We start from the raw sequence: 27,693 nt of genomic DNA on the forward strand, positions 1-27,693 counted from the left end.
AGTATTAGCCAGTAAGGAATAGCTTGAGTATTGACCAAGATGTACTAATATTTTCTATCTCCCCCAGGGCCTCAAAGGACATTGCATGTAATTGTTGTTTACCAAATGTTTGTTAAGTGAATTAATAACTTCGGGGTTAAAGTAGTTCAGTAGGTTACATGCTGGGTTTGAATATGCTTTCTGGAATTTTTCCATTGGAGTGGTAGTAGTGAAAACCTTTGGCACCAATATCTGTGGATTAAAGCGCTAGGCCTGGAGTCAGGAAGACTTCAAATAAGGCCTGAAACACTTAGATTAGATACATAAGATTCCTAGCTGTGGGCCCTGACCCAGGGCAAGTTACTTAACCTGTTTGCCTCAGTTTCCCCATCTGTAAAATGGGGGTAATAGTAGCACCTCCCAAACAGGGTCGTTCTGAGGATCAAATGAAATAAATATGCACAGTGCCTGGCATAAAGTAAGCGTTTTATATAAACGTTAGTTATTATTATGTTTGATAAGCTGTCCTTTTATATCTCAATAATCATACTTCAGGGTAGCTTTTGTAGTTTGTCATAAACCCGCTTTTAAAATGTCTGAAAGCCAAATCACTTGTTCGCAATTAATGTTGAAGCTTAGAACTCCCCCCTTCTCCCACTCCCCCACCCTCCCAAGCATTTTTCCGGGAACTATTGACCTCTGCTCAGCCGCGGGCCAAGCGGGGGTGACTAGCAGCCAGTGTATTCGGCTTTTAGGAGCGGAGGGTGGAGGGTTCTCAGGGGACCCCGCGTGAGAGGAGCAGCCCACTTGGACACCCGACGTCGGGAGACTCAGATGGGGGCGGGAAGGAGGAAGGGGAGCAGCACAAGCGCGAGGAGCCTGCTCAGATACAGCACCTCCCCAAGGGCGCCCTTGAGGGAAGACAAACGGAACGATAGCGGGGCGGGACAGCGAGCCACCTAGCAGGCCGCTAATTGGGGAGCAGACCACGCCGCGGTCGGCCAATGGGTGGGGACCCACTCGTTCAGCCAATCCCGAGGAGCCCTCAGAGGCTCTCGCCCCGCCCCCTTCCTCCTCTCCTCCGGGTGGGGGAACTGCCATTCCTTAGCAAATGGGTTCGGCGGTGCTTTACGGCCCCCTCCCCTCACCCACCAACGGAGGGGTGGGAAAGGGGTGTGTAGCATGCGAGAAACCAATCAGTGGCCCGCTCCTGTCCCCTGGAGCTAATCGCCCCTCAGACGGAGAGGGAGGGAGAGAGGGGAGGATGCCGTAAAATGCGGGCGGTGCTGTGGTGAGGCTGCTACTGTTGGGGGGGGGCAGCGGAGTGGAGTTTCCTGCCCGTCCGGGCTGGGTCGGCTGGGTTGTCATTGGGGTAGAGCCGAGGCGGCAGCGGCGGTAGCGGCGGCAGCAGCAGCCATGGCAGGGGCGCTGGTGCGGAAAGCGGCCGACTATGTCCGGAGCAAGGATTTCCGGGACTATTTGATGAGGTGACGACGGAGGGTCCGCGGGAGGGGGAGAGGAAACCACCTGTCCCCTCCTAGCCGTGGTCCGTCCTGGGCGGGACACCTGCGCGGCGGCTGCACCTGCCCGTGCTGGGTTCCGCTAGGGCTGACTGTCGGGAGGCGAGTGGCCTCTCCCGCCAGGGTTACTCGAGCGTTTTCCTCTGGTCCCAGCCCGGCGCCGTGAGGTTTGCGGCTGGGGTCCAGTATCCTCGCTCTCGCTAATTTTATAGATGAGGAAACTGAGGCCCAAAGGCTCCAGCCGCCCTGGACCGCCTACGCTAGGAAGAGTCAGTCAGAGCCAGGACTGGAGCTCCAGCGCGGCTTCCCCGGCGGGCGGGTGGGGGGACGCGGGGGCGGAGCCACGCACCCTCCCTGTGCTGGCGGAGGGGGTGGGGTGCCTTTCCCTGCGGGGGGTATTTCTGGGCTGTGCCTCGGGGCGAGCCCCGGGGCCTGGCTCGGATCCCCTTTTCCAGCTGTTGAAGCGGCTGCGGCTTGAATACTAGGGTCATGTTTTTAGAGTTGGAATGGACTCCAGAGGGTATGAGTCCAACCCTCTTGTTTTACAGATGAGGAAACTGAGACACTGAGGGCTTAAGTAACTTACCCGCGCTCACAGGGAAACACCACTAGTAAGAGCCAGAGGAGGGATTTGATCCTGGATATTGACTTGGGAAGTACTTCAGAACCCATGAGTCCAACATGATCCTTTTACAGAAAAGGAAACTGAGGCATCAAGAGGTTAAGTGTCCGAGTGTGATTTGAACCTGGATAGACTAGGATGTGGTATAGAAAGTACTTTAGAACCCTTGAGTCCAACCGGCTCATTTTACAGAAAAGGAAACTGAGGCACAGAGAGGTTAAGTGACGTGTCCTTAGTCACATCACTACTGCGTGTTTGAGGCGAGATTTGATCCTGGAAAGTACTTTAGAGGGCATGAGTACAACCTGCTCATTTTACACAAAAGGAAACTGAGGTATGGATAGGGTTAAGTGACTTGCACCGACCCACAGCAGCTAGCATCTGAGGCAGGATTTGAACCCAGTTCTTCCTGACCCAAGTCGCAGTGCACTCTTCCTCTAATATACGATGAATGTCAGGAGTGACTCTCCCAGTTTGGGGAAGGAGAAGGGTGAAGATCTGGGTGCTGATTGTTCATTTTAAAGTTGCTCAATCAATCCTCCTCTTCCTTGCCTCTGCCTGCCCAGACTGAAAGGATTCAGGCTGGGGCAGATCAGGTCATGGTGTTTAGTTGTGGCTGGTTAGCTTTAGGCCTTTGACTGAACAACTTTTCAGGCAGTTCAGGGGCCTGGGGCAAGGGTGATTGATGTCTAGTAGGTCCCTATTAGTGAGGTATTGCATGGCCTGCTGGAGGTCTGCCCAGCCTACCACCATGCCTCCTAACTAAAATGGCTTTTGAACCTGTTTGTCTTTTAGAAGTTGGGAAGGAAAACTTGTGTGTCCTGGACTTAAGGCCATGTTGTCCTAAGCTTTATTTTTGCTAAGAAAAGCACTTACTGAGGGAAAAAATTAAGATGTATATTTACATTTATGAGTGCTTGTTAACTGATTTGCAATTTACTTGTAACAAGAGGTTATATTTTGTATGTTATGTCATGTTGGCCTTACAACAGCCCTGTGAAATTCTCTGTCCATTTTACAACTGAGGTCCTGAAATGTAAATTAACTTAATACTAGGTTGCTGGCTTGTTATGAACCAGGATTGGAAGCCCAATACTTTTAGGGTTGTGGTGGGCTCCTATTTGAGGACTTTCATCTCTTTTCCGGGAGTGGGTGGTATTTCCCTTGTCATCTTACTTTGTATTCATTTTGTATATACTTTGCATTTACTTTTTGGTGTACAAGTTGTATCTCCTCAGTAAAAGTCCTGCTTCTTGTTGTTGTTGTTGTTGTTGTTGGGGGTGAAGGGAGAGGTCTTTTTATACCTGAAGCTCACACACCATAGATGCTTATGGAATACTTATTGGATTGAATTGCATGTTCTTCGGATACTGGGTCCTTTTGTATTTTGGGAGGTTAGGTTTCCCATTCTGGAACAACCAGGCCTACAGCTCTAGGGAGGTGGTTGGAGGCTGTCCATGGAGATGGAAGGAACTTTATCTCAGAGTTTACAGCACTGGCCAGCTGCCAGTTATACATTCTTCATTCACCTGGCATACAGGTGACTACATCAAGACATATGGCTGGTCTTTTTAGTACTCTAAAATGTCACAAGAAAAGTCACCATTTTTTGACCTTGTTTTTGACCTCAGCCTCCTCTTCCTTCTGCTATCAGGTACCAGCTGATTAGGGATTTGAGAGCTGCAGGCAAATACACCAACTAGTCCCTTATAGTAAAATAAGACTAAACATGGTGATTGTTTTACAAGTGTACTCTTTATTTAATAGAAGAACTTTACATTAAAATGGTGGGGCTTTATTTTATGTTAAATAGCCAAATGGTTTTTATACTACAGACTGAGCATTTGTCTATGGTGTGATTTAAAAGAGCTCTACACATAGCTCTTTAACTCTTTTTATCCTTCTTTTACATGTTTTCTTTTAAGTCACAGTGAAAGGACACTCAAGGGGAAAAGCTCCATTTGACCTGGTCTATTTTCAGCACCCATTTAATTTTCATTTGTAGGCTTTTCCTTTTAGCATATCTAGCACAACTAATTTTGAAATTAGTGCTTTAAAAGATATGTCATTTAGGAGCATAACAAATATATAGAAATTTGGCTGAAAAACTAAGTAAGAGCAGGCTCTCTTTAGTTAGCTGATTTTTAATACAAAATCATGCTAATTGGTGAGAGAACTTTAGAGGACTCTGCTTTGCCATTGATCTCAGTTTCAAGGGCATTTTACAGATGTGATGTATTTGTACAATTCAGTAAACGTTAACTTTGTAATTCTGTATTTCATTGGAAAATACTATAATATCAATGTGAAATACTAGCAGCTCTCTAAGAAACTTAATGCATCCTCTCTTGTGGAGCAGTGAGCTAGGGAACAAAAGCTATTGACTGTCAATACTTCCATATCCTCAGATGAGAAGTAACAAAAAAATTATCCAAAAATGGTTTGGGTGGTGGGAGGTTTTATTTTGTTTTAAATTTCAAAAAAATCAGTAGTCCTTTTGGAAGAAGCAGCCTAAAGTAATGGAAGGAAGGAAGGAAGGAAGCAGTAAAACAGACAGATGTCTGCTATTGAAATAACTTACAGCCTTGAGTGCTACTTTAGCTGTTTACTGCCATAGTTTTTTCTGCTAGTAAAATGAGGCCTACTTTATAATTTGATAGGCACTTATGAAGTATATTGAAAAGGTGACCTAACAAGTTTTTTTTAAAATATTGAAAGAAGTTTGTTAGATATCATTTAAATGAAAATATTTTCCATTCCTTTGTTCAGACACATCTACCACTTTGTGACCCTATTTGGGATTTTCTTAGCAAAGATACTGGAGTGGTCTCCCAGTCATTTTACAGATGAGGAAACTGAGGCAAACAGGGTTAGGTGAGTTGCTCAGGGTCACACAGCTAGTAAGTGTCTTGAGGCTTTATTTTAACTCAGTAGTATGAGTCTTCCTGACTCCATGCCCAGTACTATCTGCTATACCACCTAGCTGTTGTTAGTATCTGCCTGTTTCTACTACTAGCATTCTATTGAATGCTTTAACTAAAACTAATAACTTTAGAGCTGGAAGATATCTTGGAGGTCATTTAGTCTATTTTCCTCTCATTTTTCATATGAGGAAATTGATACCTAGAGGGGGTAAGTGACTTGCCCAATGTCATCCAGACATCATAAGAAATATATCTTATTCTTAGATGAATTTTTTTCAAATAATTCACCTTTTGTAACATTTTCCCCACTTTTTTCCTAACAGATTTTCAGGAAGAGAGTTACTGTTGAAAATAATCATGTTATTGTGAAGATTGTTGTGAAGAGAGGAAGATTTCTAGTTTTATAATTTTTAGGAAGAAGAATGAGAAATCTGAGTCTGAAATATAAAATCAATTGGTTTAAAGTGTCAAATGTGTGTTGTAGAAACATACAGATGATGTGGTGATGTCAAGAATGGAGATGTTTTCACAGAGTAATAGTTTAAGAATTGAAAAGAACCTCAATAGCTATCTGATCCAACCCATACCTGAAAAAGAATTCCCTGAAAGTATCTGGAGGCCTTCCCATACTGGGGCAACCAGATCTACAGTTCTGGAGAACAGTTTAGGGCTATCCACAGAGATAGGAGTCTCAATCTTAGAATTTGCAAAAGGAACAGTTGCCGTATGTCTATTTTTCATTCACAAGGCATATAAGATGAATTTATCAGGATGTATAGCTTATTTATCACCACAAAGTAGCAAAAGAAAAGTCATCAATTTTCTTCATATCTTGACAGAGTATGACTTCATTTTTGGCCCAGCCTATGCTTGTGTGCCATCAGGGCGCTTCAGGATGACTAGAAAAGACTTAGCTGATTGGTGTTTCCCCTCTTCTTTTCCTAGATCTATTTTTTTTTTCTAATAGAAACTCACTCCTGAAAAGACTTCTCTTGTCTCACCAATCTCAACAGGACTATCCAGACCCAATAGCTATAACTCTAGATAGTTTTGAAGAGCATTTCCTTTGTGACTTTATGGAACTCTGTTTATGAGGTTTTCTTGGCAAAGATACTGGAATGGTTTGCCATTTCCTTTTCCAGTGGCAAACAGAGGTTAAGTGACTTGCCAAAGGTCACACAGCTAGAAAGTTTCTGCAGCTGAATTTAAACTCAGGTCTTCCTGATGCCAAGCCCAGCACTATATCCACTGTGCCACTCATTACCCTCCCTTGCAGATTCTCATCTTCTAGCAGCACTTTATCTTTACAAGACCTGGTGTTCTACCTAAAAAGGGACAAAGAGCATACTCCCTCTGGAAGCTCTACAAAATTAAGTTGGCCTTGTAAAAGAAGGTCCTTGGAGAGTTCCTCCAGGCTATGAAAATTCAAAGCAGAGGAAGTTTCAGCTTTGTGGCTCCCTTAGATCACAGCCCTGAGGATTCATTGCTCTGTTGACTCCCATAGCTTCTGCCGAACTCTTGCAAGTAAAACTTTCCTCCTGGGAGAAATGATAGGATAAGCCTGGGGCCTTCATACCACGGGTAGCAGTACCCTAGTCTCTGTCCCAGACTGCTTCGGGGCATATAGCATCAGGTGCTTCTACTGTCAACTTTTTTTGGTGGCCCATACTTTGAGAAACAGTACTTTAATTGAAACCTCTGTTGCTCTCTATGCTGTGACTTCGCTGTATTATTCATTTGGGTTTCTAAGACTCCTTCCAGCTGCTATTCCTATAAAGATGATGAATTTCTTCCAGGTAGGTTATTGTGCCTGGGCTGATCTCATAGTAAGAAGAATCAGGTTTCCTTTAGATTTGGTCAGCTGAGGAAAAGATCACAACATAAGCACAGTATCTTGGACATAGATAATAAATGTTTGACTTGAGTAATATCAGACAATAATATCAGTGCTTTATGGATATTCTCAATTGAGTCTTATCAACAGTTGTGTCAGGTTAGGTACCATAAATGTTTTCGTCTTCCATTTGCAGATTAAGAAACTGAGGCTCAGCTAGGTTCTCCTATAATTTTTAGTGTTCTACAGGAATTTACATAACTAATATCCCAGCCTACGCCAGAGAAATTTTAAAAAGTGTATATTTTAAAAATAACATGATGTTTGTTAAATGGATATCTCTTTGGCCCCACAAGAGCGTCTATTCCCAGTCTTCTTTTTATGCCACTCTCTTGGGTTCAGTTACTTTTGTGAAAAGGACTCCTAAGTCTATATGTCCAGCTCTGATTTCTTTCCTCAACTCTGGTTCTGCAATATCATCTACCTGTTGGACATCTTGGCATCTCAGTGACCCCACTGGTATCACAAACTCTAGATATCCCAGTGGAATTTATTGTTTTCCCCTCTTTCCTCCAAATGTCCCTATTTTGACAACATTATTATCCTTCTGGTTACTCAAGTTAACATTCCCTTTGCCCCTACCTCATTCTTAGTGCCTAATGTGTGGTAGACACTGGGGATATAAATATAAAACTGAGACAGTTTCTGCCCTCAAGAAGCTTATGTTCTACTAGGGGGACTCAACATATTTACTAATAAATAAACAAGAGGTGTGCATCCTCCCTCTCTCTAAACCAAACCAAGACAAATGTAATGTGCTTAGAGGGGTAGGGGTGGGGTAAGGGAGCACTAATACCTGGAGGAAGCAGGAAGAAACTAAGGATTGAAGAGGGGAGCTGGTGATGGACACCTTTCCTGCCGTGGGACATAGCCTGTGAAGAAGCAAGATGTGGAACAGTAAGGAGGCTTGTTTGGCTGAAGCATAGAGTGCATAAAAGAGGGAATCTTATGCAACCAGCCAAAAAAGACAGGCCTGCTCCCTGGAAAGGGAGATTAGAGCTGGGTAAGGTTGACATAAATAGGTGTGAGGGCGTGGGAGATGGTAGCCAAGAAAGGGAGATTGGGCCTAGTTCTGGGTGGAAGTCGAGAGAGGGAAATGCATGCAGCAGCATGGCAGTTGGCAAGATGTCCACACTGCTAGGCCTTGTGTCCCGATGGGGTGGCTAGATGGAAGAATGAAGTTCTGGCCCTCATCACCTCTCACCTGGATTGTTGCTAACCATACTATTTGGGGGTAGCTAGGTGGTGCAGTGGACAGAGCACTGGCCCTGGAGTCAGGAGGCCCTGAGTTCAAATGTGATCTCAGACCCATAACACTCAGTAGCTGTGTGACTCTGGGCAGGTCACTTAACCCCAATTGCCTTACCAAAAAAGAAAAATGAAAAATAAAAACTAAACTTACTATCTGGTTTCCATACCTCTTGTCTTGCCCTCTATAATCTGTCTTCCACTAGCTGCCAAAATAATTTTCCTAAAACAGGTCTAACCATGGCACTCCCCCAGTAAAGAATCTTTAGTGGTTTCTGTTGTCTCTGATGAAATACGGACGTTCTGATGTGTGAAGCTTTCCTTGTTATGGTTCCCACCTAACTTTCAAGATATAGTTCATAATTCTTTGTTTCATGTGTTCTACATTCCAGCCCAGAATTGGGTTACTACCAGTTCTTGAATTCAAGATGCCATATCAAATGAATATTTAGTTCCTTTTATGTGCTAGGCACTATGGATACAAAGAAAGAAATTAAATGGCCCCTGCCCTCAAAAAGCTTATAAGCAAACTATTAGCGTAATACAGGTGGGACATAATGGGGAAGGGTGCACTAGCATCTCTCATTTCCATGCCATTGTACAATTCCTGCTTCCCCTTCCCCCCAGGATGTACTTTGACCTCATCACAGCCCCTTCTAGTCCCTAGCTTCTTTCAAAACAGCTCAGGGGCTACTTCCAACATGGGGCCTTTCTTGATCTCCCTTATTTGAGAACTACTACCTCTTGAAGTTACTTTGTACTTTTACTTTATGCACTGGTTGCATTTCCCCAGTAGAATGGAACTCCTTCAGAGCAGATACTAGCAGCCATTAATAACAGATGGAATATAGTTCTTTGGGATTTGCAAAGACTTTAAGTACATTATTTTATATTCACAACCCTATAAAGTAAATGCTACTGTTTTTGTCATTTTACAGATGAGGAAACTGAAATTGAGAAATTAAGTAACATGTGCAGACATGGATAGCTAGTAAGTCTCAGAGGTAGTATTTGAACCCAGGGCTTCTGTGTACCAAGTCATTTTCCCACAGTGTCTTGCACGTAGTAGGAGTTGAATACATGTTTGTTGAATTGAATGCTAAAATCCTTGGAGTTGATGTGTATTAGTAAAGAAACTGAAGTTTACATTGCAAGATTCAGCATAGTATAGAAGAAAAAGGGAAAGAACTGGTTTGGAATTCTAACTTTGACATCTGTTAACTGTGAATAAGGGCAAATCACTTGATCTTTTGGTTTCTTGGAAATGATAGTACTGGTACTGTCTTCCATATAGAATTGTTTTGGGTAAAGATCTAAGGAAAGGCCAGCTGCTGTTAATTTTCTGAATGTATGAGAGATTAAGAGGTAGCTAGATGGCTCAGTGAATAGAGTGCTGGGCTTGGAGTCTGGAAGACCTGAGTTCAAATCCAACCTTAGACACTTAATAGCTGTGTGACCCTGGGTAAGTCACTTAACCTCTGTTCCCCTTAATCTACTGGCAAAGGAAATGGCAAACTACTGCAGTATATTTGCCAAGAAAACCTCATGAACAGTATTGGCATGCTATGGTCCACAGGGTCACCAAGAGTGGGACATGACTGAACAACAATGGCACATGATGGACAGGGCTTTTAGAACACAGCATTTTTATTTTCTTGGGTTTCTTAGGGTTCTATCCTTTATATTTTCTGACTCTCTCCTTTCCCCCCACTTTCTTCTAGCCCATAATTTTGAAGAACCTAAATTAAGTAGATTCATTCTGGGTTGCTGATCTGTTTGTCTTTTTTTTCCCACCTTTGAACATTCCTTTTCACACACTGCCTATACCTATTAAGAGAAGAGAAAAGAACAGTCATTCCCTTTTCCTATTCTGTTTTTGATTAAGAAATGAGAATAAGGATGAAGAGAAATTGAGGTAGTTATTTCCATGCTTAAATTGCTCACGTTCTGTGAGGTTAGTGATTCTAGATTTGTTTACTCACTTATTGTAAGTACCCTGGTTTTGGTACTTTGGAATTCCAAAATGAAAATTTCAACCCTAAATATGCAGTGAGGTTCTAGAGACAGGCTTTTTCTGGTGGGGCCCAAATCATATGATATGTACTTATAGCTCAATTAATCCTTTGTGTCATATACCTATGAATAAATCTGAAGTGAATGTAGTTGATGATTTCAAGTTAATGAGCGGTGCTAATTTTAGCTGCCAAGTTTCCACAGTATCCTCAAGAACATATTTCTGTGCTCTATACTGGAGGTCAGGATAGAATGATAATGAGAGCTAAGGGAGGTTCTGAGACCTTTCTAGTATCAGCAAGGCCATTAAGGATTCAAAGGATATACAATGTACAAAAGAAGTAACATGAAAGAGGCAGATAGTGAAAAGAAATAATCAACTTGTAGTCAGAAGGTCCAGGTTTGAGTCCTGGCTTCAAAACTTACTAGTTATGTGAATTTTTATTGTTCAGTTGTGTCTGACTCTTCATGACCCTATTTGGGATTTTCTTGACAAAGCTATTGGAATGGTTTGCCATTTCCTTCTCGAACTCATTTTACCAATGAGGAAACTGAGACAGAGTTAAGTGACTTGCCCAGAGTCACACAGCTAGAAGTGTCTGAGGCCAAATTTTTTAACTCAGGAAGATGGTCTTCGTGACTCCAGGTCTGGCATTCTATCAACTTTGCCACCCAGCTGCCTCGAGCTAAATGAATATAGACAAGTAATTTCTCTCTGAGCCTTAGTTGGAATCCTGTGAGGAAAACTATTTGCAAACCATAAAACATCCTGTAACTAAGCTACCTATTTGCCTAAAGGAACAAAAATCCAAATACCATATACTTCCTTCACCTTTCCCTCATCATTTCTTCTGTCCCTTCCCTTATACAGATCCTGTCTCTTGCATTCTCATGCTTTACGTTTTACCATGAAGAGCTGAGAATTTGAAACTTGTCTTTTGAAGCAGGTACAGAAATTCAGATTCCCTTGGAATTGGAAGAAAAGGTGGGCTGGTCATGAGAGGTTGATAGATTACAATCTGGCTCATTGTGGGAACTTTCGGATTGCTGGGACCACAGATAAAATTCACTGTTGGAGAGCTGAAGCCTAACCAGAGTGAAATATACCCCCTCCCTTCTAATATCTAATAAGTTATCAACTTTTTGTTGATTTTACTATTGCAGTATCTCTTGGATCCGTTTCTTTCTCTTAAGCCTCTCTACTACCACCCCAGGCCAGGCCTCTCTGCACCTGTCAGAATATTGAAAAAGCATCTTAACAATTTTTCTTGTTCTTCCCTTCTTCCTGACTCCAGTCCAATCTTCATGCCACAGCCAAACTAGTCTTTTTTTATGCACAGATTGGTCATGGCATGCCTTTTCTTAAAACCTTTCAGTGATCCTTGTTGCTTACAAGTAGAATTGTCTTCACTCCTTAACCTACTGCTTAATGACCTCTACAGTCTGTCTCTGCCACTACTTTTCCTGGCTGTTTCATACTTCTCCTACCATGTACTGTATGCTCCAGCCAAATTGTTCTACTCACCATTCTCTTGTATATGCACTTTCCCATTTACTCATGTTGTTTTCTTCTCACTCTTTTTCTTCTTCCCCTGCCCTGCTTTTTTTGCATATTGAATTCCTGCCATCCTTTTTTTGTTTGTTTTTTGTTTTTAGGCAATTGGGGTTAAGTGACTTGCCCAGGGTCATACAGCTAGTAAGTGTCAAGTGTCTGATCTGAGACAGGATTTGAACTCAGATCTTCCTGACTTCAGGGCCAGTGTTTTATCCACTGGGCCACCTAGCTGCCCCCTACCATCCTTTAAAGACCAATTTGAAATCTGTCTCTTCCATGGAGCTTTCTGTGATTTTTTTTTTCCCCGTCAGTGATAACCTTCACCCTCCCCCCCTCCCATAGAGCTTAGTACTTTTTATGCCCTTGTGTACAATTTTATGTTTTGGTTGTCTGTATATACAGTCAATCTGCAACATTCCTGCATTTAACTTTAGCAACTTCAACCATTGGTGTGATTTTATCATTAACCTTGTTTTCATTTTTTCATTGCCAAACATCATGCCTCCTCCCCACTGCCCCTGCCCAAGTGAGGACCTGGGACTTACCCCAAGAGATGTGCTTTTCATTGGATGACACATAGTTCAAGCATAGAGGTGAAAGGGAGATTAGAGATGGCTGGTTCCCCCTTTACCTTTTTTACTTCAGGGTTCTTCTGACACTGTAGCTCCTCCTCCTACCCCCTCTGGACCCTAGTATTGCCTCTTCTCTCCCCTGCATTTTATAGGTTATTTCATGTTTACTGTGTTAGGAAAATTTCATATTACCAGAATTAATGTTTTATTATAAAGAATCATTCAGAAAAGTGTATTTTCAGCAATCATTGGCAAAGGATTACATTTTTGGGTGGTTGTGGGAACCTAACCCTCTGTTTCCTATAAGTTCAATATATCAACATTGTATTTTACTTTTACACTATTTTCTGGGAGCATAACCCCTGTGGAAGTTGAGGATTGAGTTTCGTACTTAACTTGTGTATGTAGTATATTTCCATCCTAGACTGTAAATTTGTTAAGGACGAGGTCTATATGTCATCTAAACTATTTATCCTAGTTTCTAGCCTAATCTTGTACATAGAATAGTCATTTTATAAATTGCTTCTTTGGTAAAATATAAAAACTATTTCTAGGAAAGAAGCTAAATATTAAACCACTGTTATCATTTACTGTTCAAGAATCTTTTTTGAAACCCCAAACTCCCAAGTTCTTAGAATATTCTGAACTTACTCCACATTCCTAAAGTTCTAACACATCCTCAGCTTCATCTTGCTGTCCAAAATACAGTTACTAAAGACCTACAGATTTTGATTTTTAGAAAAATTCATGTTACCTAATTTTCTGTTCAAACACAGGAGAGTAGGCATGTGTGTGCATGTGTGTACTTATGTGACTCTGTGTGGGTGTGGTCAGAAGGAATCAGGATATCTAAGCTGGAAAAAAAACACCTTAGTTTACACACACACACACACACACACACACTCACTCACTCCCTCCTATACCCCTAATTTTACAGAGGGGAGGAAAATGGAGTCTGAAGACCCCAAAAGTGGTTTCAGCCAAAAGTCACACTGCTAATTAGTAGCAAGGATAGCAATTAGTAGAACCCTAGTGTAATGTTCTTTCCACTATATCACATTGCCTTTCTCTAGAAATAGGTCCCTGACACAGCAGCAAGTATTAGTAGCTTCTAGTGGTAACAATACCTAGAAGATGAACATAGTCACTTGCTAGGTCCAAAAAAAAAGATGTTTACATCCTTCCTGGGATCTCAGGGTAGAATAAGTGGGCAGTGTACTGTCCTCTGAGTTGAGTAAGTGGCCTGGAACTCCCCGTACTGAGATGATATACAATCATAAGAGTTAAAAGGATGTTTTTGTACTGTTTTAATCATCACAATATACAGATTACACTGTTTTCTAAAAACTAATAGTATTTATTTTAGTTCTCTTTGAGAGAGAGAAATTAGAGCCCAAGAGAAAAAAATTGGAGGCACTTCTCTAAGATGATTCATATGCAGATATTAAATGATCATGACAAATAAACACGATTTTAATTCTTCATACTGACCCTATAAAATACCACTTACCATTTTTCATGCAGTGATTCTGATCTTTGCTGTGAGTCGCTTTCTCTTCCCCAGTTGATTATTAAGGATTAGCAGAATAGTAGTGGTACAAAAGGAATATATTCAAATTTTCCAGATTCCTATCTACTTGCAAACATTTTTGTTTTGTTGTTTCTATTTAAATGACTCAGGGTCACATGTATTTGTATAGTAATTTTCATACATATACTTATATGCATCAGTCAGTATATTCTCCCCCTCCTCAAAATTTGCTTATTTATATACATGCTGTATTCTACTACCACCACCCCAAAAATAGAATATAAGCTAATCGAGGTCAGAGACTGTTTCGTTCTTGTTTTAAAGTCCGCTGTTCCTGGGATATAATTCTGAAGACTAGACAGCGTTTTGTATGTGCCAAATGCTTAGCAAGTACTTGTTTTTTTGGATTTATATAGCTCTTTGAAAACTTGCAATTTTCAAAGCTCGTGTATGTGTAAAAATATGCATGTATGTATGATTCATATTAACTTGATATTTGCAACAACCCTCTAAGATTGGTAGGACAAATATTAGTCTCTTCATAGCTTAAAATTAAAATTAAAGTCTCTAGTTCAAAGTCAAACAGCCTATTGGTGGCAAAATAGAGACTGGCGCCCAAGTCTTCAGATGCTGAGTCCAGGGAACCGTGGGCGTCTTTACTGTGCTTCTTGAAGTTGCGGTTACCAAAGTTCTTAAAGGTTGCAAATTTGAAGTTACAAAAATTCTGCTTCAGAGCAAGCGCAAATTTATTAGCATGTTATCCTGCAGCTCAGAAGGGATTGATTACAGTAGCCCCAACGAGGGAGTTGAGCCAGGATGGTCCACCACTGTAATACACTTTTTCAGTTTCTATGTATAAAAGTGTGCTTTCCATGTAGCGGTGAAATACACAGCTTGTCCTTCCCCCATCCCCAACACCTTCCCCCCTGCCCCATATTATATAGCTATGTGGAAGGAAAGCATGATTTTAGATCCTGAACAAGGATATTTGGATTGTTGTGTTATAATGGTTAACTCTTCTGGCTAGACAGGCAGCTAGGTGGTACAGTGGACAGTTCCAGGCCTAGACTCATCTTTGTGAGTTCAAGTCCAGCCTTAGGCACTTAACTAGCTGTGTGACCCTGGGCAAGTTACTTAACCCTGTTTCCCTCAGTTTCCTCATCTGTAAAATAGTCTGGAGAAGGAAATGCCAAATCACTCCAGTGTCTTTGCCAAGAAAACCCCAAATGGAGTCACCAACAATCAGACGTCACTGAGGAATGACTAAACAACAAGAAGGAGCTCTGATTAGATCACCTTATGGGATCTTAGACTCTGACTGGCTCTGTCTCACCTGCAGGACAGCATGTTTGTTACCTTTGAATTTGTTGGGAAACAGAATGTTTGTAATTTCAATTCATTCTGTCTCCCCAAATTGTGTGGCTCACCTACTGTTCTGGTGCACCAGCATCAGAATGGCTTAGTGGAAAGATCCCAGCCATGGAGTTACTGGATGAGAATTCAAATCCTAGTTCTGTCTTTTGCTGGATGACTTTGGACAAGTCATTTCTTTACTTTTCTGGGCCTCAGTTCTTTCATGTGCAAAATAAAGGAGCTTTCCTGGATGACCTTTCCCTTCTAGCTCTATGGTCTTCTGAAAATGTGAACCTTGTTTGAAATGTGCTTTTAAATGCTACCAGTGCAGTCAATGAACATGTTTTGTGTGAGAATTTATAACTGTTGATATCTAATACTTCTGATAAACCAAAGTTAAAATTGAATGGGTTGGGAATGCATTACTGAGAATATTCTCTAAGTATCAATTTCATTTTATTTGTTTTTATGTCTTTGCTGTAACCACAGAAATGTCTGTGGAGGGGGGGAAGATACAGATTTGCAACAAGCAGTTACTACAAAAATAGAAATCAGTTTAGTGTAAAATTTAAAATTTGTTCTAAATGTTGAGCTTCAGGTGTTTCCATCATCTTGTTACTAAATTAGCTGGCATTAGGTTGATTTGTTGCTATAGAACTCTGAAATGCAATTAATATGATTATAAGACTATCAGAATCTCTTTTTTGGGATAGCTTTTCATAGTAAGCATTCTGCATATATAAAATAGTAATATTTTAACAGTTGCCACCTCTGGAGAATATCAGTGAGATCTTTTTAAAGCACCTTCCAAAAAAGTAAAAGGATGCCTGACATATTTAAAGCCAAATGACTTAGAACAATGGTACTGATACATGTATGAGGTTAGAATTAACTCATAGCTCCAGTATTTTTCGTGAAAGCAACTGATCTTGGTTTTGGTTTCCTTTTTTTCCATGTTTCCCTGTTTGAACCTCAATGGCCACTCATCAAATAGTACGGTAAGAAACCTGTTTGTACTTCATTTCAGGGACTTACAGATTTACTTCATGTTCAAAGTTATGGACACCTGACCTGACTCTCTTTGCCTGAGATAGCATATCTAACCACCTTGACTGGTGAGTTATGGATTAAATGTGCCCCCAGTTTTACCTCTTTTCTTTTTTAGTCCATTCTGTCCTGACTTCTAAGGAGAAGTGATTTCCATGGAGTAGCTTTCCCCCCATTCCTGTTTATGTACAGAGAGCTTACAGTAGTTTACATTTTTACCAGTTAATTGAACTCCCCAACCAGTAAGGTCAGGCAAAAGTAGAAGGTACTTCTTTCTCCACAGAGGTGTTGCCATGACTATACTTGAGAACCATTATCCAAAACATTATGTCATATATTACAGCATCAACACTTTTAACACAGATAACTGTTCCAGAGCTATGATTACATAAGGTTTTTTGATCTTAAAATATCTGTTTCTGTTCTGAAATGCTAATCATAAAATTCCTTATTTTTCCAGAAAATCTGGTAACTGAATGTTTTTCTGACTGAGCATAGATCTTACATATCATAAGAAAAGAATTCAGATACAGTATTTTGCTAGGAAAAAACCATGCATAGTAAAACTAAAAGGTTAGATGATTTAGGGGTCCAGAAATGAGATTGCTTTTACCTTTAATTTAGTTTACTGGTAAAAAAAATATGTGTCTATATCGATCTATACACACACACACACACACACACACACACACACACACAACATATAAATAAAATCTCCATGCATCTATCTAGTTTTCACTGATTTAGGTAAAGTGTAGCTGTTATCTACTGCTATTCCTCAGAATGGAAACATCTAGAGAGTGATTTGGACTAGATATTAAACTGAAATAAGTTACAAAATAAAGTCACTTTGTGACATAAGTCACAAATAGAGCAATTTTGAGGCTAAGTGCCTTTTATTTTTAACATATAGAAATTAAATTCTTTTGCTGCCTTCTCCCCCCATTAAATTATATATGTGTGTATGTATGTGAATATGTTTATGCATATGTGCATAAATATAAAAAGTATTTGCAAAGTAGGTTTCCAGAAATTAAACTTCAGATGATCAGCCTTAGCCCCAAGAAAACTTATACACTGAGCAATTTTGTAAAATGAATTGTAAATATAAATAAAATGAATTGTAGAAATCCCGTGTAGTTTTTCCCCCATGCTCATCTGTAGGTAGAAGATAATGCCAGCTGTTATTTATCTACATTTGTGTAATTTGGAACAGTAATTGTTTTATATAGTAAGAATAGGCAGAGAAGTTCAAATTAACAGTAAATTTTACAGACTTTTTTTCTCCTCCATTGTAGCTATTTTATCAACCATAAATCTTGGAAACATTAGCTTAAAAAAAAAATCTTGGGCCATCTCTGCCCCATGCCACCAGAACCTCCAGCACAATGTAATGCAGCTATTTCCAAAGCCTTCAACAGCCCCTGACTTCAGCTATCTCAAGGGAGACCAAGGTGTAGAGCCACATGCCACAGGCCTTTTCTGTCTCAGCAAGAAGCGAATCAGCACCACACCCCAGGGAAGGCCAGCAATGCTGGCAGCATCCCCCCTAGGCAGGCTCACTAGGTCTTCCAGTATCCCTGAATTCCTCAACAAAGTGGCCACTTGGAGAGTCAGTAAAGAATGTAGCAGAGGAAGAGAGATGCAGCAGAAAAAAGAGGAAATAAAATAACCCAGGTTTAGGAAGGTATGATGACAAAAAAGGAAGACAAAATGAGAGAGTGGGAAAAAAGAAAGACCAAAAAAAGTAGGGGGAAAATGAGTTGGAAAGGGAGAAAACCTGGGCAGATTGGTTGGGAGGTGGGGAGGAGGGTGGAAGGAGGAGAAAAGAAAAGATGATCAGAAGATGCTCATGCAAATATAAAAAATTTTAGCAGTAAGTCTCACAAGACAGTAACATCCTGCCACACAAAGAGTGTGACCAGGTGACCTGTCAGGCTCCCTTCCATCACAGGTTTTATGACAAATGGTTATTTTTAAACCAAATGTGTCTTTTCACGGATTCTTTTCACCATCATAAGTAGTGGTCTTAAAATTAGGTTTTTAGATGTTTGGGTCTTTTAAGGTTGCTTTTTTCCCTTAAATTTGCAAGTATTGGTAAAATAGGATCAAAAATTATGCTAACTGAAAGTAAAATATACGCCATTACTTTGACCAAATCTCTGAAAAGCTCCTAAAGAACTTTGTAGCTTCAAGTTGAAAAAAAAAATCATTGGTCTAAATAGTAATAATTTAAACAAATTATTTTTGTTATTTTAAACATAATTAAATTTTTTTTTTGCATAGTTCACAACTGGAGGTATTGGAGGTAATACTTTAAGTTCTTGGAATCTCATAGGAATATCACATCAGGGCTAGAAAATAATTTCTTTTCTTGTTCAGGCTACTACTTAAGAAAATATGTTCACTTTGGTCTCTACATTTAAGTAGTTATCAGGATATATATGTGAGTGAAACCCCATAAGGCTAGGTTAAAGGGTTATGTTAAATTTTTCCAACAGATGAGATTGAATGTGTTAGTTAAGAGGTTGACAAATCTTCATTCCTTCCCAATTTTTAAATGGGATGTTTAAGGTTGGTTTAGTGATGGTCTGTCTAAAGATTGGATATGAGTTCACAAAGCTTCTTCTAGCTGTAGATTAAGAATATAAAAACTTAAAGCCCATATTTATGTACTTTAGCAACTAAATGTCTAAATTTTTAACGTAATTGAAGTGATGCTAGTAATGAAGGAAGACAGATGTAAAGAGACATTTTAATACTAATGTTACTTTTGAAAGTAGGAAATAATTTAACATGTCATAGTTTTAACTTGATTCTTTTTGTTTTCTTCATTGTTTTATAGCACTTTTGGGGACCAGTAGCCAACTGGGGGCTCCCCATTGCAGCCATCAATGATATGAAGAAATCTCCAGAGATCATTAGTGGAAGAATGACATTTGGTAAGAATGTGACGTTTGAATAATTAGAAAATTGACATGCTTTATTAAGGGTTTCCAGCCTGTTTTATGCTATAGTGTATCAAGTTAGAAATGCAATTTGTTGTATGTTTCTTTTCTGTTCAGGAAGAAGGAGATTGTGGTGTGTAAAAAGAAGAAAAAAAGAATATTAACTAAAAATTTATCAGTCTTTTAAAATTTATTTTAACATCTTTCAAACAGTGTATGTTGCTATTTAGTTTACTTTGTAGTATTTTGTAAAGTCTAACATTGAAGTCATTATTAGAGTAGAAAATGGCACAGCGATAGTACTTGACACAGGGAAAACATTTTACTCCTATTTGAAACATTTTAATTATATTTTCCTCCCATGATGTGCTTTTAAGAACTAAAGTGGCTTGAACATCCAATATATTGAAATGATGAAGGGGTCTTTATTATACTCCTACTGCCTTTTATCATATGTTATAGGCTTCATCTTTGCCATAAAACTTGAAAATATTACAATTAATTTAAAATTATTTCAGACCCTGGTCACGGATCTGATCTTGAGTTGGAAGAGATTTTAAAGGCCACGGAGTCCAACACAGTCTGAGACTCAAAGGTTAAGTGACTTACCCACAGTCACACAACCATTAAGTGGAAGTTTTTGGTTCTGAAGACAACTTCAGTGTTCTTTCCACTGTAACACACTAACCGTTAACCCCATTTTCATAGAATAATAACATTAGAACAGAAGTTCTAAACCTGGGGTCTGTGAACTTGGTTTTTTGAAATAGTTTGATGGCCTTATTTCAGTATAATTGATTTCCTTTGTAATTTTGTATATTTTATATTTCTAAAAATATCATTCCGAGAAGGGGTCCATGAGCTTCCGTAGACTATCAGGGTAGGAAGGGAGTTTATTGTGTAGTTGTTTCAGACTTTCATTTGGGTTTTTCTTGGCAAAGATACTGGAATGGTTTGCCATTTCCTTGTCCAGCTTATTTTACAGATGAAGAAACTGAGACAGACAAGCTTAAGTGACTTGCCCAGGGTCACATAGCTATCTGAGGCCAGATTTGAACTCAGGAAGATGAGTCTTCCTGACTCCAGTCCTGGCACTCTGTCTTCTTTACCACATGAAGAACTACTGCTTTGAATGTGGAGGGGCCATAAGTGTCCTCTACTCTAACTTATTTTATTGTTGAAGAAACTGAAACCCAGAGGGGTTGAGTGACTTGCCCAAGACCACGTAGCTGGTAAATACAGAATGTCAGCATAAGCTTCCAGATATGAGAGAGAGAGAGAGAGAGAGAGAGTGTGCGTATGTGTGTGTGTGTGTGTGTGTGTGTGTGTGTGTACATACATACATACATACTATCTAAGAAAACTTTGTTCTCCATGCATTTATAGTGATCACTAATAGGACTAATTGTGCTCACCACCACATTTTTCTAAGTATTATTGAGAAGTAAACTAGTCTGTTGGAAGCAGTGGTCTGCTTGCTTCTATAGGTAGTTACCTGCCCATCACTGGAGGTATGTAAGCTGAGAGCTAATGACCCTCTTTGGGAGGTGCTCAGTGGGTTGTTCTCTGCCATCTGCCCAACTCACAGGTTCTCTTGTGCTGTTTTTTTTTGCACAGCCCTTTGTTGTTATTCTTTGACGTTCATGAGATTTGCCTACAAGGTGCAGCCTCGGAACTGGCTCCTCTTTGCATGCCATGCCACAAATGAAGTAGCCCAGCTCATCCAGGGAGGACGCCTCATCAAACACGAGTAAGTCATTGGTTTAGGAGGGAGAAGAAAGAATCTGAACCCTGAACCTCCTGCGGCAGGCATGGTTAGATATTTGCCAGATGCAATAGGGCCCTTAGCACAGGCAGAAGACAGGGCCTACCCAAGTGCTGAGAGAGTTTCATTTAAAGTTTGGCAAACGATGCAGCCAGTTTTTTTATGATGCATTAACTTTGTAAAGTCGTTTTTTCAAACACCCCGGCCATCCTATATTTTTATAAAATTGGAAATTTTAATGAATATTGGTTTAGAAGTATCATTCTTGTTTGGGTCTGAAGTTTAGATGAATGCCATGTGATCTTGATACTCACTGATTTTCTTTTTCTTTTTCTTTACAGGATGAGTAAAAAAGCTTCTGCTTAGTAGTGGGAGGAGGGGTTGTACCTGCTGCAGGGACAGCATTTCCAGCACAGCTGCTGAGACATAGATTCCATCACACATGGTCTTGCTAAGGAAGACAACAGCATCTTTTCATTAGCCAGACTTATTTCTTTAGAAAGAGCTGAGAGTACCTAAAATAACTCTTTGCTGCCTTACAAATACTTAACATATTTTCTCTTTTTAAAGAGTAGTTCAAATTATGGAACTAATTTAATGGTCTTAATGATGGTTTTAATCTGAAATAATATGTATATTAGCTCTTGGTCATGGAATTTATCTTAATGAAAAACTGAAGAGAACAAAGCCTGTAACTTCGAGCACTTTGGTACGCAGAATATTTGGTTTGTTCTGTAATAGTAACAAGTCAACTAGTGGTAGTTGACACAAAATTTATTTCCAATGAAGTAATTATTTGAACCAGTTATCTGTGTACTTCCATGCAGTGTGTACGATCAAAATGCTGCAACTTAATTGCAATAAATCACTGAAATGTTAAACTTCCTTATTAATTTCTCTGTTCTCATTCTCCTTGAGTTTTTTGGAACATTCAGCACCATTGAATGGTATAGTACTGGAGCTAAGTCTTGGGAGAAAATATTCAGAAAGGTAGGTATAATGTAGTTCATTCCAGAAATGGGAGACAGTCCATGTGCATGCACAGAAGTGGGAGAAGGAAGGCCCAGGAAGATGGGGAGAATGGGCTCCATTTTTGCTAGAACAGAAGATGTGTGAACAAAAAGCAAAAACAGCCCTTCCCCTTAAGGAGTACACACAAACCTAACAAAATATAGAACTGAGGAAATGGAAGGTAGTCCTAGTCAGGAGGCCTCCTTGAGGAGGAAGCCACATTTGATCTGGCCTGCACAGTCCCATTACCTCTGCTTCTGTAACTTCTGTCTTTCTCTCCAGTCATGGTGCCACCACTTATGTTCAGGCCCTCCTTACCTCCAACCTATACTAATGGGATTGCTTCCAGATTGGTCTCTCCTGCCTCTCACCCATTTTCAATCCATCACACAGCTGTCAAAAAAACCTTTCACAAAGCTCACATTTGATCATATCCCTCTCCTGCTCTGAAATCTTCAGGGGCTCCCTATTGCTGTTAGAATAAAATGTAAATTCTTCAGTCTGGCACTTAAGACTGTCCAAAATCAGATTCCAACCTACCTTTCCAGCTTTATTTCACTTCATTGTCTTTTACATGCACTTATGTTCCAGAAAACTGGACTACTAGCTATTCCTCCAATTTCAATCTATTCTCTTCTACCCTTGTGCATGTCACAAACTGTCCCCCATTCCTGAAATGTACTACTTCATCCTTTCAAAATTCTTTTTCATCAAGGCTCAGCTCAGTATTGCTGCCTCCTGTCCCATCCCCTTATGGTTAAAAATAATCTCTCAAATTTTCCTAGAGCGCTATTCGTGTATCTCTGTCTTTTGTCTCTCATCTCCTACACACCCTACCTTATAATTACCTGTATTCATATCATTCTCCACCTTTCACCCTACATTTTACGTGGCCCTAGCATCTTGTACTTAATAAATGTAGTGGGGTTTTTTAATTGAATGTGTGCATAAAGAGAAACTTCCACAGGCTACTTATAGAGAAAGTGTTAGCACAAAGAAGTGATTCTCCAATGGTAGAATTTGACGAGAACAAGCCATGGAGTAGAGACTTTGGGAAAAGGGTTATTCAAGAACAAATCACATCCTTTCTAGAAATAGATCTAAGTTAGCGCTAAGATTTGTGATCAGTGAAAGCTGCCCTCATAATATTTTTATGCGTCAAAAGTCTTTCGGAGACAAAGTTTGAGAAGATACAGTTGTAGAAGCTTATTCCTCTAGAGCCAAGTAATGAGTTACCGTAATGGAGAGAGGCTCTATCTAGCCTAGCAGTCGGGTAATCTGAGTTCTCAGCCAGCTCTGTGGGCTGTGATTTACAACCAAAAAGGACCTGAGAGATGATCTTGTTCAACCTCATCACTTAACAAAGAAATGGCCAGGCAGAAGTAGAATTGGAACCCAGCTCCTCCGATACCAAACCTGGTCCTTTTTAACAACACGCTTTTGACTTGGCTTTGGCTAAAATGTTTTCCTGTGGAAAAGATGTTCAATTTTATGTAACAAAGAGCTGCTGCCTGGCCCTGATGAATGAAGTACTGGCCCTCTCCTTTCTTCACTAAAAGGCCCCTCTGCTCAGGGGGATCCATGGACCTGATGGAGCCCAACTCACATCCATTGGTTCCACTATGCTGGAAAATGTTTTAAAGTTTAAGTTTTGGCTCATGTCTTCTCCCAAAAGGTGAGTAGAAGACAGTGGATAGTATGTATCTGGTATGAAACAGGAATTTATTTTTTCTACACGAAAGAAATGCTAAGAGACAAAAAACTGAAGTAATTGGGAGAATTCTCCTGTTCTTGTTCATTGACAAGAATTAGGCAGTCAATAGGGCAGCTGATGGCTCCAGTGCCAGGTCATGAGTCAGGAAGACTCATCTTTGTGAGTTCAAATCCAGCCTTAGACACTTGCTAGCAGTGTGACCCCGGGCAAGTCACTTAACCTCTGTTTCCCTCAGTTTCCTCAATGTAAAATAGGGGTAATAATAGACCTACCTTCTAGGATTGTTGTAAGGAACAAATGAGATAATTTGGAAAAAGTGCTTAGCACAATGCCTGGCGAATATTAAATGCCATATAAATGCTTACTCCCTTTTTCTCCTACTAGAGCCTTTAACTCTAACTAAAGATATCGCTGTCCTATGTTGGAGATAACCAGAAACATCAAAGATTATTCATATTTTCAGCTCAGGGGCTTTGCCACTCTTAGCCAGGTATGTGGAGCTCAAAATCAGCCAGAGGATCCTACAAATGACATCTCGCACGTTATTGGACTTATGATTCCAACACATTACATTGTAAAAGAAACCTTACATCCATCCATGTGTCAAGGCTTTGTATAGCTACCCAAGAACATTATACTTCAATCAGTGGAGACATTTCCATGTATATCATAAGCCAAGAAGCATGAGAGAACACAGGAGAGTACTAATCCTCCCTCCAACACTTACTGCTTGTATAACCTAGGGCAACTCCCTTAAACTTTTTTGGGCCTCAGTTTCCTAATCTGTAAAATGGTGGTCTCAGAAGTACTTTGCAGGTCAATGTCTAGGATCAGACCCCTCTTCTGGCACTTCCTAGTTGGGTGGCCCTGTAAAATAAGTAGATTGAACAAGACAACTTCTGAGGTCCCTTCCAATTCTAGAGCTCCTTCAAAAGCCAGAGATTGAGTCTACCCTAAACTATGGATCAGTATCTTGAACAAGTTTTTCCAGTATATTCTCAGACTGTAACTGCTCTGGTGCCCAATAAAGCCCAGTAAAGAGCGCCGATAATAACAATTATATGTACTGTGAGCCAGAGTGCATGCTTTCAAACCCATTACTAAGACGTCAGAGTAAGAATAGATTGGTGCAAAATTAATTTTTAAATATACTTTTAAAATACTGCCATTACTGTATGTCCAAATTTGCTAATTACTAACTACATATATACATCTTCTCTAGCTAGAATTAAGTATTTTCCCTTGAATTTAGAAAAGCTGCCTTAGTACTTTTCTTTCAATTAAAAAAAAACCCTGCACATTTAAAAAAAATCCACAAAACTGAAAAAAAAATAATAAGGCAAGTTCTTAGTGATTTCCAAAATAAGATGTATGATAATCATTCAGTACTGGCGTTTGATATCATCTATACAGGTAGCTTCCTTTCACTGTAATGTAACAATATCCATAAAAGAGTTCTGTGTGAAATTGGTGCCAATTGTGTACAACTTTCTACACAGCTAAAAAGCACTCCTGCCTAGATCTCTGAGCTTTGGCTCCAAGGCCCCAGGCTTCCTGCATAGCCAGAATTGAGCAAAGAGTTGTGAAATGAATGAACTTCTTTGTCATCTTCCTCTGGTTAGATCAGCTTTGGTTGACTTTTGTCCAGCCTTTTATCTTATTGGATTAGGTTCAGATAATCTTAACTTTAGAGCTGGTGTAGGGAAACAAACCTTTACAGGTCATCTATTACAACCTTCACGTTTTGTTTTTTGTTTTGTTTAGGGGGAAGGGGATTAAGATTGGGTCTCCTTATCTGGCCCAGGCTGCAGAGGCAGCAACTGATTGGCATAGAAGCTCTGAACTTGCTCCATTTCCGATCCCAGCCAGTTCAGCCCTCCTTATGCATGGCCCTCTGCTCCCTGAGGTGCACTATATTGAGGCCCAACTTAGTATGGTCATCCCCATCAACTTTAACCCTCCTGTAGCTCAAAACTTTCTAGCTCAAATGATTACCCAGCCTCAGGCTCTCCAGTAGCAGGGGGTTACAGTGGTGCTCTACCATGCTGAGCCAACTTTTTCATTTTTAACAAATGAGAAAAGTGAAGCCCAGAGAGACCTGAGTTAATTGCCTAAGGTTATACAGGTAGTAAGTATCAGAGTCAGAATTTGAACCCTGGTCCTCTGGCTTCAGAGTTAGTGTTCTTTCCATGGTAACAGACTGCCTCCTTCTGGCACATTTCCCACCTGACCCTAATAAGGCAATCTATCTTGCTTAATCTTCAAATTGGTGATGTTATTTGCTTTTTAATTCAATAAAACAATTCTTTTTTTAATTCCTAGTATGTGCAAAGCACAGGTTCTAGGTGCTACCTTGCAGATTTCTCTGGACTTCTTAGACTTGAATATTTTATATGAAGAATTTATAGGAAGTAAACTGAGAATTGGTGAAAAATCTAAAAGCCATGACATTCTTTTTTTTGTTTTGTTTTGTTTTTGTTTTTTGTTTTTGGCTAGGCAGTGGGGTTAAATGACTTGCCCAGGGTCACACAGCTAGTAAGTGTTATGTGTCTGAGGCAGGATTTGAACTCAGGTCCTCCTGAATCCAGGGCTGGTGCTCTATCCACTGTGCCACCTAGCTGCCCCAAAGCCATGACATTCTAAAGATTGTATTAAAATTCTTAGAAACTAGTTGGTAGCAAGACAATTCTGAAGGATATATGATGAAAGTTTCTATCTGCCTCTGGAGAAAGAACTGATGGAGTCTGAATGCAGATTGAAGCATATTTTTTTACTCTCTTTATTTGCCTTCTTTTAATCTTTTTTTTTAAATTATATGGCTGATATGGAAATGTTTTATGTGAATGAACATGTATAATTTATATGAAATTGTTTGTCTTTTCAAGGAGGAGGGAGGGGAGTGAGGGAAAGAATTTGGAACTCAAAATTTTAAAAAACATGTTAAATTTTTTTACACGTAATTGAGAAAAAAATTTAAAAAGGAAACTAGTTGGTAGTATGATAGTCAGTGATAACTTTTCCTTTTTGAAAATAAAGAATTCTCATGGAGACTTGAAGCATCCACTATAATGCAAGAGTAATAGACATCCTGTGTGTTTTCTCCATTATCTCTGTGGTCCTGGACAACTTACATGGTTATTGAAATGTGTTCGTTTTTTAAAAAATGAGAGTGGTAATTCTTTTCAAAAGACCAGTTTTAGGTGGACTTAGTAGTCTAAAGGCAACAGGTGGAAAAGCAGATGATAGCTATGAAGAAAAGAGAAAATTCAAATTTGTCAGTACCCCAGACTACCATCTTCCTTAAGGCATCACTGATCCCTGATTCTGGCCAGAAAGGAAAGTTAAAAAGATAACACTAGAATTCAGAAGTGTGCAGCATTGGGCCCCCACTGTGGGGCCTGTCTCAGAAGGCAGCAATGGCTGCGCTAAACTTGGTAGAATACACAAAAAAAGCATCCGGTAACATTCCTCCTGGGCATAGTGAGTGCCTTCCTAACTGTGTCTGGCACGGTTGTTGTTTAATAAACAAATAGAATCATGGAAGACATCATGTTATCCTCAGCTGCCAGTCCACACTAGATTTCCTTTGATTTGAACAAAACCAATTTTTACTTTCTCCTTCCTGATAGGCCTTCTAATCCAGGGTTACAAAAGATTCCAAGGTTTTTTTTTTTTCACTTAAATCTCTTTATTGTGATTTTTGATTTGAAGCCAGTAGGGCAGAAATCAATTCAGTAATAATTTAGGGTCCATGAACTTAAGTAAAATGACCCTTAAGCAATATCTGGAGCAAGGCCAAGGTTTAAAACCTGATCACATAAATAAAAAGACTGAAATTTAAAAACAAAAACCAGGACTGACTTTTAGAATCTATTTTTTTAAAGAATTCCAGAAAGTACTTCAACACAGAAGGAAAAATTTTATAATTTAGATTAATATAACAGATGTTTCCATCACCCTGCACAATGACTTAGCCATAGTAAGTGCTTAATCAATA

At 39.9% G+C, this 27,693-nt stretch overlaps 1 protein-coding gene across 2 annotated transcripts; it reads left to right on the forward strand.

Annotated features, from left to right (window-relative positions):
• Window positions 1-1,300: 1,300 nt before the first annotated feature.
• On the forward strand, window positions 1,301-21,856 carry MPC1 (mitochondrial pyruvate carrier 1). 2 transcript variants are annotated; one of them, XM_078155051.1, is made up of 5 exons: window positions 1,301-1,466; window positions 6,931-6,934; window positions 19,104-19,200; window positions 20,824-20,956; window positions 21,313-21,856. In XM_078155051.1, the coding sequence occupies exons 1-5, from the start codon at window positions 1,396-1,398 to the stop codon at window positions 21,335-21,337; spliced, it is 330 nt and encodes a 109-aa protein (XP_078011177.1). In that variant the 5' UTR covers window positions 1,301-1,395; the 3' UTR covers window positions 21,338-21,856. The 2 variants fall into 2 exon arrangements, with proteins under 2 accessions (XP_078011177.1, XP_020826076.1); XM_020970417.2 differs by lacking the exons at window positions 1,301-1,466; window positions 6,931-6,934 and adding an exon at window positions 16,255-16,326.
• Window positions 21,857-27,693: the final 5,837 nt, after the last annotated feature.

Source organism: Phascolarctos cinereus, unplaced genomic scaffold, assembly GCF_003287225.1.
Source record: "Phascolarctos cinereus isolate Bilbo 61053 unplaced genomic scaffold, phaCin_HiC Scaffold_5;HRSCAF=322, whole genome shotgun sequence".
Lineage (NCBI taxonomy): Eukaryota > Metazoa > Chordata > Mammalia > Diprotodontia > Phascolarctidae > Phascolarctos > Phascolarctos cinereus.